The 15,849-nt window shown below is 39.7% G+C and overlaps 1 protein-coding gene across 3 annotated transcripts in view; it reads left to right on the forward strand.

Moving 5' to 3' along the window:
• Nucleotides 1–2,047: 2,047 nt before the first annotated feature.
• SUMO1 (small ubiquitin like modifier 1) overlaps nucleotides 2,048–15,849 on the forward strand; it is a 28,093-nt gene continuing 14,291 nt past the window's right edge. The window contains exons 1-2 of one of the 3 annotated variants that reach the window (XR_005719025.1): nucleotides 2,314–2,466; nucleotides 7,321–7,374. Coding sequence is in view for 2 of the 3 variants with exons in the window: in XM_040228787.1 (XP_040084721.1) it covers nucleotides 2,455–2,517 (63 nt within the window). In the remaining variant the exon portion in view is untranslated. Of the gene's footprint in view, nucleotides 2,518–7,320; nucleotides 7,375–15,849 lie in introns of all 3 variants that reach the window. The other 2 variants (XM_040228788.1, XM_040228787.1) reach the window with 2 other exon arrangements.

Below are 15,849 nucleotides of genomic sequence, written 5' to 3' on the forward strand. Positions count from 1 at the left end.
AAAAGTTATGACCAATCTAGACAGCATATTAAAAAGCAGAAACATTACTTTGCCAACAAAGCTTTGTCTAGTCAAGGCAATGGTTTTTCCAGTAGTCATGTATGGATGTGAGAGTTGAACTATAAAGAAAGCTGAGTGTCGAAGAATTGATGCTTTTGAACTGGGGTGTTGGAGAGACTCTTGAGAGTCCCTCAGACTGCAAGGAGAGCTAACCAGTCCATCCTAAAGGAAATCAGTCCTGAATATTCACTGGTATTTCAACGTCCCCTCTGGATTTTAATTTAGATTTTAAAGTTTTATTTAAAAAAATTTTTTTTAATTTTTTGGAAGCTTTTCATGACAATCGTTATTGGATGTGAAAATCCTATACACTCCTTTAATAATACACTATACTTCACTTATTAGCATTGTATTTTTTGCTTTATATAATAGTTTGAGAGATACAATTAACATATCATACAGCTCACCTATTTATACAATTGGTAGTTTTTCAGTATATTTACAGACCTATACAATCATCACTCAATTTTAAAGCACTTTGATCACCCCCTGCAAAAAAAAATTTGTCCTTTAATACTCACTCCCCATTTCCCTTCAATTCTTCAGCCCTAGTAGAATTCACTGAAGCAGTAGCCTACTAATCTATTTTCTGTATCTATAGACTTACCTGTTCTGGTTACGTCATATAAACAGAATCATACTTTGCAACTGGCTTCTTTCACTTAGCATAATGTTTTCAAGTTTCATCCATCTTGTATGAGCACTTCATTCCTTTCCTTTTGTGCCTAATAACTTTTCTTTGTATAGCTATACCACTTTTGGTTATCCATTAGTCAGCTAATGCACATTTGGGTTCTTTTTCTTTTTCTACTATGAATATGGCTGCTGTGCATATTTGTGTACATTTTTGTGTGAACATATGTCAATTCCTTGGGTGTATATCTATTAGAATTACTGGGTCATGGTAATTTTATACATAACAGTTTGAGGAAGGCAGGAATGTTTTTCAAATGAAGTGTTTTCTAAAGCATTTTATGCTTCCATTAAGTACAGTACAACAGTTCCAATTTCTTCAGAACTTATTTTTCTTTTCAGTTATAGACATATATCCTAAAGGATCTGAAACGTTATTTCATTGTGGTTTTAATTTGCATTTCCATGATGGCAAATGATGTTGAGCATCTTTTCGTGTCCATTCGTCTATCTTCTTTACAGAAAACTCTATTCAAATAGTTTGTCCATTTTTAAATTGGATTGTCTTTTAATTGTTGAATTATAATAGTTCTTTATGTATTCTAAACATTAGACCTTTATGAGATACATTATTTGCAAATATTTTCTCCAATCCCTGATTGTCTTTTGATGAAGTCCATATTATTTATTTTTCTTTGGTTGCTTGTGGCTGATCCAAAGTCAAGAAGATTTATACCTATGTTTTCTCCAAAGTATTTTAAAGTTTAAGCTCTTACATTTAGGCCTTGGATTCATTTTAACTTTTCAAATGTTATGAGTTAGTAATCCAAATTTATTCTTTTATATATGGATATCCAGTTGTCCAAGTAACTTCTCTTTTAGTCTATTTATTCTGGAATCTCAATTCAATTCCGCTTATCCATATCCTTATGCTCTATGCTTTTGCCAGTAGGGCCACTAGTTTTGTTTTTTTTTTTTTTTAAACTAACTCATGGAAAGACCCTTCATTAACTCAAAACAACCAAGTCAAGGGTGGGAATCAGCTTCTTCGCACTACCAGTTTAGGAGCTAAAGATGCTCCTAAAGTTTCAGGAGCATCTTTTTCATCAGCAGCCATCAAAATCCCGCCCAATGCGATTATGTTTTGGTTTGTTTTAAATTAAGGTGTGTTTGGCCAGGGTTGGTCAACCGAAAATGTTACCTCCAGGCTAAGAATCACTGGTATTCAGTCCTGTTTATTTAGGGAGGTAGATGAGCAAGGCCAGAAGCAGACAATAGAAGTACTTTGGCTCAGCCTTCAGAAACGCGCAAGGTGTCGGCGGGAGGAGGCTGGCCTGTCAGTACGGTTCCAAACAGAGACTGGGCACCGGAAACTTTTCTTCAGAGGATGGGCTCGGGCCCGAGGCACAAGGCCTATCTCGGTGCTGCGGTCATTAATTCATCTGTGCGACCGCAACTAAAGCCCGCTCTCAGTCCTCCAGCCTGCGGTGAGCCCTCTCGGGGAGCGCCCCCGACCTCCACCGCCCCTCGCCGCCCCTCGCCGCCCCCTACTGGCCCCCGCTAGATTTCCCGCGTCGCCTTTCCTCTTTCTCCTCTCCGTCCTCACTGCGCGTAGCGGAAGTGACGCAAGGCGTAGCGGAAGTCCCTCCAGCCGCGGTGTTGTGCTGTCGGGTAGAGACACGGATTTGTAAACCCCGGAGCGAGGTTCTACCTACCCGAGGCCCCTGGTGTGCGGAGACCCCGGGGGAAACCACCGTCACCATGTCTGACCAGGTACCGGGCTGGGAGCCATCCGAGGGCGGTGGCCGAGGCCTTACTCTGCAGGTCCGCCTGCTGATCGGCTGGGGCCGGGGATGGAGGCGCGGGGGAGGGGAGCGCGGAATGGGGGAGGGGGCGGCCGGTGGGGACTGGGCTGAAGAGGGAGGGGAGTAGACTAGGGCAGGAGACGCCTGGGCCTGCCGCGGGCCTCTAGGAGCCACCCTGCCCCTCTCCGGGCTGGCTCATCACCCCCTGTGCCCCAGCGCCTCTGGTCGCGCGGCCTCCCTCCAGTCGTCCCTGTCTTTTCTCCGAGGCGGACCAGGTGCAGAGCCCAGCTTCCACTTTCCCAAGAGGGTCCCTGAGGATCCCGCCCGCCTGCCTCTCCGGAGGACTCACTGCAGAAGCAGGGCCCTAGGCCCCAGTTATGTAACGGGAGAGAATCCCTGCCCCGGAGGCTCTGTGGCCCTGAAAAGCGGGCGGACTCCACTCCTTGATTCTTGGTCTTTAGATAGTCGCGAAGTGGGACGTGGGGACGAAGGGAGGGAGACATTGTCTCGTGTTGCTGAGAACCTCGAAAGCTCCGCTTTGCATTTGGATTGCAGCTAGGCCGCCGCTGCTCTGCTCTGAGTGTTTCTCCTTGTGAGGGTGCAGAGCTGTCGCCTCTTTCCTTGTACTTTCCCATTTCTCACTCGGGATTGGTTCAGTAGCTCTCCAGTTGGAAGAGAGCACTCAGAATAACCAAGAAACAAAGTAGAACGAAACTGCTAGAGCTACAGAAAGCATTTCATCTGGGAGTTAACCTGAAGATGACTGATAACCTTTGAGGAAAAGGATAGGAAAACTTCGTGTGCGGTGAAGCAGTTGCAGAACATTTGCAGAAAGCTTCGTGTTATAGCAGAGTGCTCCATCTCAGTCTTATTAGCAGGAATTTACTTGGGATTTGCATTCAATCAGGAGTGTTCGATTTTCCGTGGTGAGTTTTTCTTCCTCATTCATTTCTAGTTAACCTTGTTTGTGGCTGATGGGCTTCGCTGGTGGCTCAGAGTAAAGAATCAGCCTGCCAATGTAGGAGATTCGGGTTCGAGCCCTGGGTCGGGAAGATCCCCTGAAGGAGGAAATGGCAACCCACTCCAGTATTCTTGCCGGAGAAGTCCCATGGACAGAGGAGCCTGGAGGGCTACAGTCCATGGGGTTGTAAAGTCCTACAGGACTAAGTCACTAAACAACAACAAAATGTTTATGGCTAGTTTTTACTTTATAGTTTTTTTTTTTAATAGGGTTTTTATCTGGCCTTCGTTTTGTTTGCCTAGATGACTTTGACTTTTTAAAGTATTTTTGAACCTTTTGCTTGTTTAGTGATAGTTATTTAGAAAACTGTTTCTCATTCAACTCCACAATGTACTTGAACTTTTAAATTTAACACACTATTCCCTTGGCTTTTAACCCAGTTCAGTTTTGTGCCACTTGGTGAGAGAAAGTGAGGCTTTTGTGGGTTTGTACTGTTGCACAAAACATACATTTATAAGGTTAAACCATAATCTAGATTAGTTTTGAGTGGATCTTCTTACTAGCAGTCTAGATTAACTCCCAAATTGAAATGGGAACGGAGTTATAACTATCTCCCTAGGTAGTTGTTTACTTGATTTCCAGGGAGGAAAGAAAGGTGTAAATGCTTTATTTCATCAGCCTTTTGTTTTGATGCTCAGAAGTGGCTAGGAAGTATGTTGAGATTTACTATGTAGTCTGAGGAAAGAGCAGTGTACAGAAGGAATTATAAAGTGAATTGTAGAATTTATTGCTCCAGTTTCAATTCTAGCTATTTAAGAGAAACTTGAAGAAATAAAGGACCTAGGACACTAACAGGTGGCCAAAGCTATTTTCACAATAATGCTGAGGCATTGTCTTTTTCACTCTCATTCTTTCATGGGTTTTTCTAAAGATTGACATGACCTGGGATATCACAACAGATTGAAACATAGAGGCAGATGTGGAAATCCAGCTGCTTTCTATTAAGCCAGACATTGAAGAGATTTGCAAAAAATGCAAAACAGTGCAACTTTTCTTACTAATTTTGTTTTAAAAAAATGTTTTTTTAAGATTGATGATTTATTGCTACTTTCAAGAAATTGTATTTTATATACACAGTACCATTTAATGAGGGTATCATCATATCCTTACAGGTGTTTCATATTGTTACTATTAAAATACTTTTCATAAGTAGCAGTGTGATTTATTATCCTAAAATGAATTATATGTTTATAAAACATATTTCAGATAAACTTCAGTAGATACAACCAACCTAACAAAAGCTTTATGGAGTTCTAAATGATTTTTAAGAGGAATCTTGAGACTATAAAGTTTAAGAACTGTTGCTCTATGCTGATCAACCAATATCATTATTAATAATCAGGAGCCAGTACAATTTTAGTGTTGTAGTGCTAAGGATTTAAAGAGATAAGAAGCGGAACTCTTACCCTGATAAAGCTTATGAGTGAGAACCCTGAGTTACTCCTGCACCATACCAGTAGCTTGAGACTGGAGCACAGTCCCCAGAAGACAGTCTTAATATCAACCAAGTTGTTTTAGAATGACGTATATTCTGAGGCACCTCTCCGAGGGTTTTTTGTCTGTGCTGAGCAATAATTGAGCAATAATTTCAGGTTAAAATAGGTGGATGTTAAAGTCATGCAAGACTTGAATTGCTGGCTTCTGCATTGATTAATGGAAAATGATTATTTTTGGAATTTGAGTGAAATAATTTCTCATAATTCTAACAATGCTAGCATTGTCCAGTGGACCATTTTTGAATAATCCTCTAATACAGATTCTGAACTTGAGGATCATGAGTCCTCAGGGCTGAAAATCCACTGAAATTTTATGGCAATCTGTGGGTTTTTTGCATGTGTATTTGTTTAGGTAGAAAGGATCCATAGCTTTCATTAGGGGTACCTGATCACTCAAAAAGGTTAAGGCCTAGCCTTTAACCAATAATAGAGATCCGATGGTGTGCTTACTTTTAGCCTGATTTCACCTTGCAGCAAAACTGAGCACAATATATAGACCCAGATGCCAATGTCAAACTGGTAAGGATAATTTGTACAAATATTTTTCCTTCTTTCTTGCCTGTATTCACATTTATAGTGTTTCTTTTCCATACTCAAATCCTGAAAGACAGCATGGACTTCAGCTCTTCAGTTTAGGTCTGTTAATTTGTAATAATAGGATGACTGGTTTGATTCAAATGCTATCTGAATCTGTTGTAGCAGGTTTACTCTCTCCATCTCAACCTCAGAGAAAGGAGGGGTGGAGAGGGACACAGATACTGATTGATTGAGCTCCTTTTATCTTTAGTCAAGGATTTGGAAACCTTTTGTAATTTCGGCTATCTGTTGGTACCTAACAAACTACTTCAAAACATAACGACTTAAAACAACAGTCTTGTTTTGCTCATAAATGTTTGGGCTCATCACTGCTCCTTGACGCGTGGGGCCTCTGCTGGTATTACTCACGTGACTGTGGGCTGTAATGGATGGGTTCTTCATATAGTCTCAAGGCCTCTCTGAGTGGTCTTGTCATGTATTCTCTTCAGCACAGGGACCCCAGGATACTCAGACTTACAGCAGCTCAGGGCTCACAAGACAGTGTTCCGGAGAACCTTGGGTAGAAACCCCAAGCCTCCTAGAACCTAACTTTGGAAGTCATTTTTGCATTCTGTTTGTCAGGCAAATCACTAAGTTCAACTCTAATTCAAGGGAAAGGCATTTATTTATTTCAGTAGAGATATAATTGACATATTAGTTTCAGGTTATACAACGTAACGATTTGTGTATATTGTGATATGATCCCCAGGATAGGTCTAGTTAACATCCATCAACACACACAGTTACAAATTTTTCTTGTGTTAAGAGCTGTTCTCAGCAACTTTCAAATATACAATATAGTATTATTAACTATAGTCACCAAGGAAAAGACATCTAGATTCCATTTCTTAATGGGAAGAGTAACAAAGAATTTGCAGTTATCTTTAATCTACCACACTAGTTGTATTTCTTTTGTTAGGATAACATTATTCCCTGCGGCATTATTTATATCTCCCTGTTTTTGGTGTTTGCTGATCTTCCTGTTAGCCTGAGATGGCAGAAGAATATGATAAACTAGGTGTGTATTGAATTTCATAATTATGTGTACTACTTACCTCGTAGAATAAATATGTTACACTGATGCTATGACTTGAGCATGTAGTTACTGATACGTATGCATCACCGACTTGATGGACGTGAGTTTGAGTGAACTCTGGGAGTTGGTGATGGACAGGGAGGCCTGGTGTGCTGCAATTCATGGGGTCGCAAAGAGTTGGACTGGACTGAGCGACTGAACTGAACTAAGTATTCCCTGCCCCAGGAGAGGAATGTTATATTCTGTTTCTCTCTGACAGATAGATGAAGTGCTGCTAGTAGATGTTGCGAACATACTGATTATAATAAAACATTTCAAATAAAATGTGAATATTTATTAATAGTATTTTTAAAACTGAGTATGATTATTATGATTAGAGTATTTATGAGTGTTAGTGGAGTAGTTCAGATTTCAAAACTAAAGCAGTTGTCAAATATCTCTTGATACTCATTAGCCTCCCCCCATACCAATTAGAATAAAATTATATATTATAGCTTTTATATATAATGTTACAATTATTTAAGTACCTTTCTCCATTACACTGTTTGCTTTCCAGGGTCAGAAATCAGGCTTTACTCACCCTTTTTTCCTGAAGTTCCAGCAGTGACTGAATACTTAGTAAAAGTTTTTAAAGGAATGAGTGGTAAGAGTCATTCATTTAACAAGTACTTATTGAATGTCAGTATGTTCCAGGCACCATTCTAAGCCCCAGAACTGGAAGGTTGTCTCAAAAATGTGAACCAGCAGGTATTTTCCTCCTCCTCTTTTAATTCCCTTTATGTTTTGTAATTGAGGAAGGATTGATTGTCATGCAATAGTTTTCCTTTTATGATGTTTGCGTACCTTCTTGGTCTTTACTTCTATTAGCAATAGAACTAGTAACTTTATCTCTAAAGTTGAATCATTTGCTTCTTCCAGGACATTGGGATTGTTATGGATAATAATAATCCCACGTGGTTTGCAGGATCTTAGTCCCTGAGTAAGGCAGTAAGGGGATTGAGCCTGGGCCCAGGACAGTGGAAACGTCAGGACCTAACCACTGGACCACCAGGGAATTCCCCCCGGATAATTTTCTCAGTGTCATGTTTGGTATCTCATTTTAGAATTTATTGAAATAGTGTTTTTTTCTTTTTGGTAATTAATTCTCTGATATTCTACTTTAGAAAAGTCATGTGGGTAAAGTCGCACAGATCCTATTATTGAATACTTAGTCTTACAGTTTAAATTATTTTGAAATTCCTACAACATGATTTAAGTTTATTTAAAGATGTGTTGTATTTGTTATACTTTTATATTTTGACCATTCTTTTTGTATTTGATTGCCTTTACTGAGCTAGTGAGAATCTGAAGAAAAAGACCCGAAGGAAGCTAGGGTGGAGTTCTATTTGCTAGACCCACTGTGCTCAATAGCTAAGGCCAGATATTTTGAAAAGTTTTACTGAAGATTAATACATATATGAAAAAATGTACATAAATGTGCAGTTTGCTAAATTTTCACAAACTGATCACGTCCATGCAGCTAGCACCCAGATTAAGAATGACTGTCCTGACTCTGTGCGTGTGTCTGAGTGTGTGTGTGTGTTCCTCTGTCATGTCCAACTGTTTGTGACCCTATGGACTGTGGCCCACCAGGCTTCTCTATCTGTGAGATTTCACAGGCAAGAATAATGGAGTGAGTTGCCGTTTCCTCCCCTAAGTGTTTCTGTGTATGGCTTCTTTTGCTCAGCATTGTTTGGAAATTTGTCTGTATTATTGTGTGTAGTTTGTTGTTAAATCTCATCACTATGTTGCATTCCATTGTGTGACTATATACCACAATTTACTTATCTCTTCTGCAATTCGATACACACCGGTGGTCTTCTAGAAGCTGTTTTTTAACATAAGCCAAATGCTTCCTATTTAGACCACCTCCTATGTCAATTTGGATTGCTTCTGGACTAAATAACAGAAAATCTGATATATATAGGTTAAACAAGTGTGCAGTTTGTTTTTCTAATGAAACAAGTCCAGACATAAGTAGTTCAGGGATGTGCCTTCTTACTCCTTTCTCCTTAGCAGATGTCTTCACTGAAAAGATAGTCTCCTTTTGGGCGAGATTACTTTGTTTCTTTATTCCAGGCAGGAGAAAGGAATGGAGAAAAGGGGAAAAGTATGTCAAAAAGTATATACCAGGAAAAAGTATGTCAAAAATATATACCAGGAAAAAGTATGTCACTTTATATCTCCATGGCCAGCACCACGTCACGTGGCCATGAGAGAAGCTTAGAATTCCCTCCACCCACTCCCCGCTGGCAAATTTAGGAAGAAGGGGGACATGGATATTGGATAGGTAATTAACAATGTCTGCCATACCTCTCTACATTTGCATGCTATGCTTCTGGATACAGTGGACCCAGTTTGCTCTAGGCTTTGCATAGGTCCACAGTATGGCTGCAGAGAGTAGGGCTTATACAACCAGTGGGATTTTCAGTTATAATTTTCAGTTCTTGAGAAGTTGTCTGTGTTTGTCTGGTGTTAAACTGCAATTGTAGAGTTGAATGTAAATTTACATAAGTCCCAGTGTCTTGACAGGTTGACATAAACCTCCAAGTTATAGAGCTAAGTCTGGTCAGTTTTATTCCAAATGTCTAGTAGTGTCTCCTTAAGTTTGCACATAGGTAGCATGAACTGAAACTATATGAGTGTGTGCTTTTAGAATTGTGGTAGATCTACTGAAGTATTGTAATTTGGGTTTTTGTATCTTTTAACAATGGATATAATTATTAGAATCATCCAGTTTAATCCTTTGTTGAGCTTTCTTTATTAGGAAATAAGAACTACAGTTACAGAAATTTTGGAAACTTTGAAGGCATTTTAAGTGATTTATTATGGACAAATTTAGTGTATATATAATTATACCCATATCTTATTTCATCTACATGACCCCACACCACTTCATAATATCATTTTGAAACTAGTCCCAGACATTGTATTATTTCATCCACAGATATTTCAATATATATCTCTAACAGAGATTTACTTTATTTTTTTGGCCATGCCACGTGAGATTTTAGTTTCTGGACCAGTGATCAAACCTGTGCCCCCTGCATTGGGAGCTTGGATTCTTAACCACTGGACTGCCAGGGAAGTCACTCAATATGTGACTTTTTTTCTTTTAACATAAACAGAATACTGTTGTTGCACCTTTAAAATTGAACAGATTTGCTAATGTCATCAAATAAGAGTAAATGCAGTCTTTATTTTTGGTTTTCCCCAGAATCCCCCCTCTTTCAGAAGAACGAACAATCCTTGTACAACTAACTGGAAGGGTCAGTTTCAGGCTGGGAGTAGTTAAGTGTGGTGCTCTTTCCCTGTGATTGAATTGTCAACATACAGATTGTCATAGACATTTTTAGCAAAATTTTTGTTCTTTTGACTTTGAAATGGCACAATAAAATTATTTTCTTGAATTCTGTGCATTTGTAAATGAGGATTGTTGGGTTTTGTGTCCTTTCCTGTCTTGTTTTTCTTTTCAGATCCAGCCATCTTCTATTTCTAGGCTGTTACATTTATATCTTGGTAAGAAGAGTTGATGGTGCCTGGTGTCTGATAAATTCTTTTCTACCATTCTAGTTACCATGATTCAATCTCTAGATGACACAGACCTGAAAATTTAGAGGTTTCCAGTTCTTGCCTTTGATTTTGTACATTCCTTTACTTTTCTTTACATTACCAGCTTCTTCTGCTCTGGGGCTATGTAACCTTCCCAGCCTAATCAGCCAGCTTCTCTGGGATTATCTTTTCTCTGATGACCTACTGTTCTGGGTCCAGTGCTGAATGCTTTCAGTGTTTTGTGACTAGTGTGCCATACCATTCTGTATTGGTAGCTTCTTTTTTTTTAAACAGAGGAGAGAAGGAAAGAAGAAGGAAAGAAGGCATACGAAAGACCCTGAGATCGCTAGAGACAAACTTTGGCCTTTTTCTGTACAAGATCTTCTCATTTTCCAGACTAGTTTGTTGAAGGGAAAAAAAACACATGAAAAGTTAGGTGACTGCATCAGGCAAGCATGAGGCTATTAAACAAGTGGGTACAGATGGCATTGCTCTTGTGCTTCAGAGTTGGGAAGAGATTGCCAAAATGGAGTGACTAAGGAAAGTGGCAGTATTTTTGGAAATTTCAAATTTTAGTGTTCACATGTTCTTGTGAAATTGAAGTGAATTACCTCTTCTTCCCAACTGTGAATATAAAATGCTGAAAGGATTTTGTTTGTATTGACTGCTGTGTACGGTAGAAGTATGAAACATTAGTAAGATTTTGTGGTATGATACAGATGATAGTGCTATCAACTTAATTCAGCCAACATTAAATAATTGCCTGGTGTCTGTCAGTATAGAGACTATAAAGATGAAAAATGTGGACCTCCTCCTTGTAAACTTGTAGGAAAGTCAAGACATACAAAACTGTCACAGAAAATGTTAATTTTACAAGCATACTGAGTATCTTTAAAATACTAGACACTGTACTTGACCAGAAATACAAAGAATAAGACGTGTCAATAAGGAACTCAATCTTGTGGGAAACACAGATATGCAGACATGTGTTTATAATAAAATTAAAGTAAGCAGTATGAGAACATTTAAGAGGGTGATCAGGGAAATGATTTTGTGGCAAGTGATGCTTGAGTGGTCTTAAAAGGGGAATAGGGTAAGAATGGGCATACCAAGCAGAGGTGAGTAATATGTACAGGGATAGTGGAGATAAGGTAGAGAGTGCCATGTTTAAGGAGTTGTAGATAGTTCAGTTTGGCTGGAGCAAAGAATATTATTAGCAAGAGAGGTAGGAGAATAAGGCTTGATTGCTAGGCAGGGACCAGCACATGGAGGACCAGTATGTGTCAGCTAACGAGTTTGAACTTAATCCTGAAGATTCTGGGCAGATCAGATTGCGTTTTAGAGAAATGGCTCTGGTTGTAGTTGGGAAGAATTAATTGAGGGAGCTAAACTTGGGGCATCTGTTATGCCATTTTGGTATTGCTAATGAGCAACAGTGACTGCCTGAAATAAGGCAGTGGGATAGAGAATGAGAGTCACTAAGAGATATAGTTGTCAGAATGGTGAATTATTAAGTGTGAGATTTAGGAGAGGAAGATAGCCAAAGATGACTACTGAATTTCTGTTGTGTGCAGTTGAGTGTGTGTTAAACATTTATTGTAATTGGGAATACAGGAGGAGTTGTAGTCTTTTTTGGGTTTTGGTTTTCAGGAAGAGGAGCTACAAGTAATGCACTCAGTTTTGGACACTTAAGTTGAGCTACCCACGGAGACATCCAGAGTGGAGATAAATGTTCAAGCTCTTGGATAAATTGAGTGAAACTCAGAAAAGTGGTCAGGTTTTTGAGAATGGTTAGTATCTGAGAGAGAGTTGGAATTGTAGGTCACCCAGGAAGACGAAGAAAAAGAAGCTTAAAGACTTAGGACCCAGAGGAGCACCAGCATTTAAAGAAGTGGTCAAGATGAGGGGACATAGAATCCTAGAGGCCGAAGGTTTAGAGAGTTTGAAGGAGTCATCATGGCTATTGTTTAAAGATAAGACTTTAGGTTGTCCTTTGGGTTTAGCAGTAAGAAGTTGAACTGGTAACCTTGGTGAAAGAAGTGTCAAGTGGAATGGTGGGGTACTATATAAACCTGATGGCAATGAGTTCAGAGTAAAAGTGGAAATAGCAAATGCCAATGGGGAAACAGTGGAAACAGTAGCTGAGTTTATTTTTCTGGGCTCCAAAATCACTGTGGGTGGTGATTGCAGCCATGAAATTAATAGATGCTTGCTCCTTGGAAGGAAAGTTATGACCAACCTAGACAGCACATTAAAAAGCAGAGACATTACTTTGCCAACAAAGGTCTGTCTAGTCAAGGCTGTGGTTTTTCCAGTAGTCATGTATGGATGTGAGAGTTGAACTATAAAGAAAGCTGAGCACCGAAGAATTGATGCTTTTGAACTATGGTGTTGGAGAAGACTCTTGAGAGTCCCTTGGACTGTAAGGAGATCCAACCAATCCATCTTAAAGGAGATCAGTCCTGGGTGTTCATTGGAGGGACTGATGTTGAAGCTGAAACTCCAGTACTTTGGCCACCTGATGAGAAGGGCTGACTCCTTGGAAAAGACCCTGATGCTGGGAAAGATTGAGAGCAGGAGGAGAAGGGAATGACAGAGGATGAGGTGGTTGGATGGCATCACCGACTCAATGGACATGGGTTTGGGTGGACTCTGGGAGTTGGTGATGGACAGGGAGGCCTGATGTGCTTCGGTTCATGGGGTCGCAAAGAGTCGGACACGACTGAGCGACTGAACTGAACTTACAAGAAATCTGAAGAAAAATATGAGGACAACTTGAGATGATAGTAAAGGGAGAATGTTTTTAAATTGAGAATAAATGCCTTTTAAAGGATATGAGTACACTGCCAATAGGAGCATTAAAGGAAAATATTAATCCCAGTTGGAAAGTTGAGGGGAGATGTGGTTTCCAGAAGAGTTGTTTACATACTGGACTTCAGATGATGGATTTCTGTGAGATGATTTCAAGAGAGGTTATGGTAAAGGGAGGATGTGTATTACAGGTAAAGGAAACAAGGACAGTAGAGGGCTGAAGATGGAAGGAAGTTTATAGACATGTTCAGGGAACAACACAAATCCAATTTAACCAAATCCTTGGGTTGTAAAGAAAGTGATGAGAGAAAAATGGGAGTTAAGGTTGGTACTGGCAGAACTGAATGCCTTGTTGTGGACTTTGTTTCTAGGCTTAAAGTACTGGGAGCTATTAATGCTTCCTGATAGGGGTAGTTATATAGTCAGAGGGGGACTTCCCAGGTGGCACTAATGGTAAAGAACCTGCCTGACAATATAGGAGACACAAGAGACGCAGGTTTAATTCCTGAGTCAGGAAGATCTCCTGGAGAAGGGAATGGCAACCTACTCCAGTATTCTTGCCTGGAGAATCCCATGGATAGAGGAGCCTGGCGGACTACATACAATCCAAGGGGTCATAAAGAGTTGGACATGACTGAGTGCACAAAAACATACAGTCTGAGAAGCTGTGCTTTGGAAAGAGTTTTGAAGCAATGTGGAGGATGGATTGGAGAAGAGGGAAGAACTCTTTTGTTCTGAGTATCCTCTGTCTAGGAAACACTGGAGCACAGTCACTCCCATTGTGCTGATGTATTGCTGATCCTCTTGGAGGGGGATGTTTTCTTCCTTGTGGAAACTCAGATAAAGCTTAACACACCTTCTCTCAGTTAAAGAGGACTCAGGGTTTCTTTCACCCCACTCCAGCACTTGCCTGGAAAATCCCATGGACGGAGGAGCCTGGTGGGCTGCAGTCCTTGGAGTCGATAAGAGTTGGACATGACTGAGCGACTTCACTTTCACTTTTCACTTTCATGCGTTGGAGAAGGAAATGGCAACGCGCTCCAGTGTTCTTGCCTGGAGAATCCCAGGGACGGGGGGAGCCTGGTGGGGTGCCGTCTATGGGCTTGCAGAGAGTCGGACACAACTGAAGTGATTTAGCAGCAGCAGCAGCAGCAGCAGCAGCAGCAGCAGCAGCAGGGCTTCTTTGCTCTTTATTGCCTTTCACTGTGTGGAATAAATAGTCCTTGTCCTCTCTCAGTACTTAAAGGAAGAAGGAATTGTTTACTTTGAATATAAATTCAGAGAAATATGGTTGTGGGACTGTTTGAAGACAGTCTTCTAGTTTTCAGGTGAAATACTGTCTCACTTAAAAAGGTTAATTTTGCTAGCTGCCATAAAATGCAGTAGTCAGCAAATGTTGAAAGTAGTGCAGAATGATAAACAGGCAAGAACTCATACTAATGAAGTCAGTTCTGTTATCTAAGCATTTCCCTGGACTCTAGCCTGTATCTTAAATTTAAAAGCTACTTCTAGTTTAATATATTTTGTTAAATTTTGAATGTTAAAGAGTTTGTTAGTTTTCAGTTACTGGCATGAAATAAACAGGTAATGCCCCTGTTACTTCTGAATTACAGAAGTATTGTATATTAAATTGTTAAGAATACACAATATTCTGATTGTATGTTATTAAGTATACAAGATTCTTATTGTATATTCTTAAGCAAGCTGGTTGTATTCTTACCAAAGGGCTTCCCTGGGGCTTAGTGGTAAAGAATCCACCTGCCAATGCAGGAGACTCAGGTTCGATCCCTGGACGAGGAAGATCTGGAGAAGGAAATGGCAACCCACCCCAGAATTCTTGTTTGGAAAATCCCACAGGAAGAGGAACCCGGAGGGCCACAGTCCATGGGTTTGCAAAGAGTCAGACATGACTTAGTGGCTGAACAGCAACGGTTCTTACCAAGAGTAGATTAACAGCTTGAAATTACTGTGAATAATAAAGGAGTATATATTTAAATAAGTGAATAATATGGTTGCCAAACTAAGGTAAAGTGCATGGGAGAGCTACTTTTATCACACCATTGAGTGAAATTTACCAAGCTACCCTTTTACTAAAAATGGCTTACCTTTCTTAATACTTCATGGTAAAGTTGTTTCAACTAGTTTATTCTAACTTCATTTTCTTATGGTATAATTTGTGAGAGGGTTATACTCTTTCCTTCTCTTCCAATTTTGTTTGCTCTTTGCTGTTAGTACTTACCCTGCTTGGGCTTTTTTCTTGTTCCAGTTTAATTCTCCTAATTTTTTTTCCACCCAAGCCTAATCTTTTGAAATTACATATACTGCTTCAGATAGTCTAAAGTAATAACTGATATAAAATGATTTGTTTTGACTCAAGTACATTAAGCCAATATTTTGCTGTTTGATTCTCCTTCCTAAAAAGACTTTGCTTGTGTTAATGTGATTAATTTATATTTCTTAGTACAGTTTTGTAATTGGAGTATTTAATTTCTCCCACTAGGTTGTAAGAAAATAATCTTGGATTCAAAATGTTTGGTCAAGGATTCCTGGAGGATGAGCTTCCTCTGACTGATAGTAGTTGACTGTAAGATAATGGCTTCCAGGTTGTTCCTTTGCCCAGAAGCATTAGTATTGCCTGGTAATTAGTCAGAAGTGCATATTACAGCCCTACCCGAGACCTCCTGAATAAAAAGCTGGGTGTGAGACCCAGCCACCTTTTTAACAAGTCCTTCCAGTGATTCTGAAGCACTGTGAAGTTTTAGAACCTTTACTGTAGGATTATAATAAAAGAGACTTCTTTCTTGATTTTCAGTGAACTGT

This window comes from Oryx dammah, unplaced genomic scaffold, assembly GCF_014754425.2.
Source record: "Oryx dammah isolate SB20612 unplaced genomic scaffold, SCBI_Odam_1.1 HiC_scaffold_27, whole genome shotgun sequence".
NCBI lineage: Eukaryota > Metazoa > Chordata > Mammalia > Artiodactyla > Bovidae > Oryx > Oryx dammah.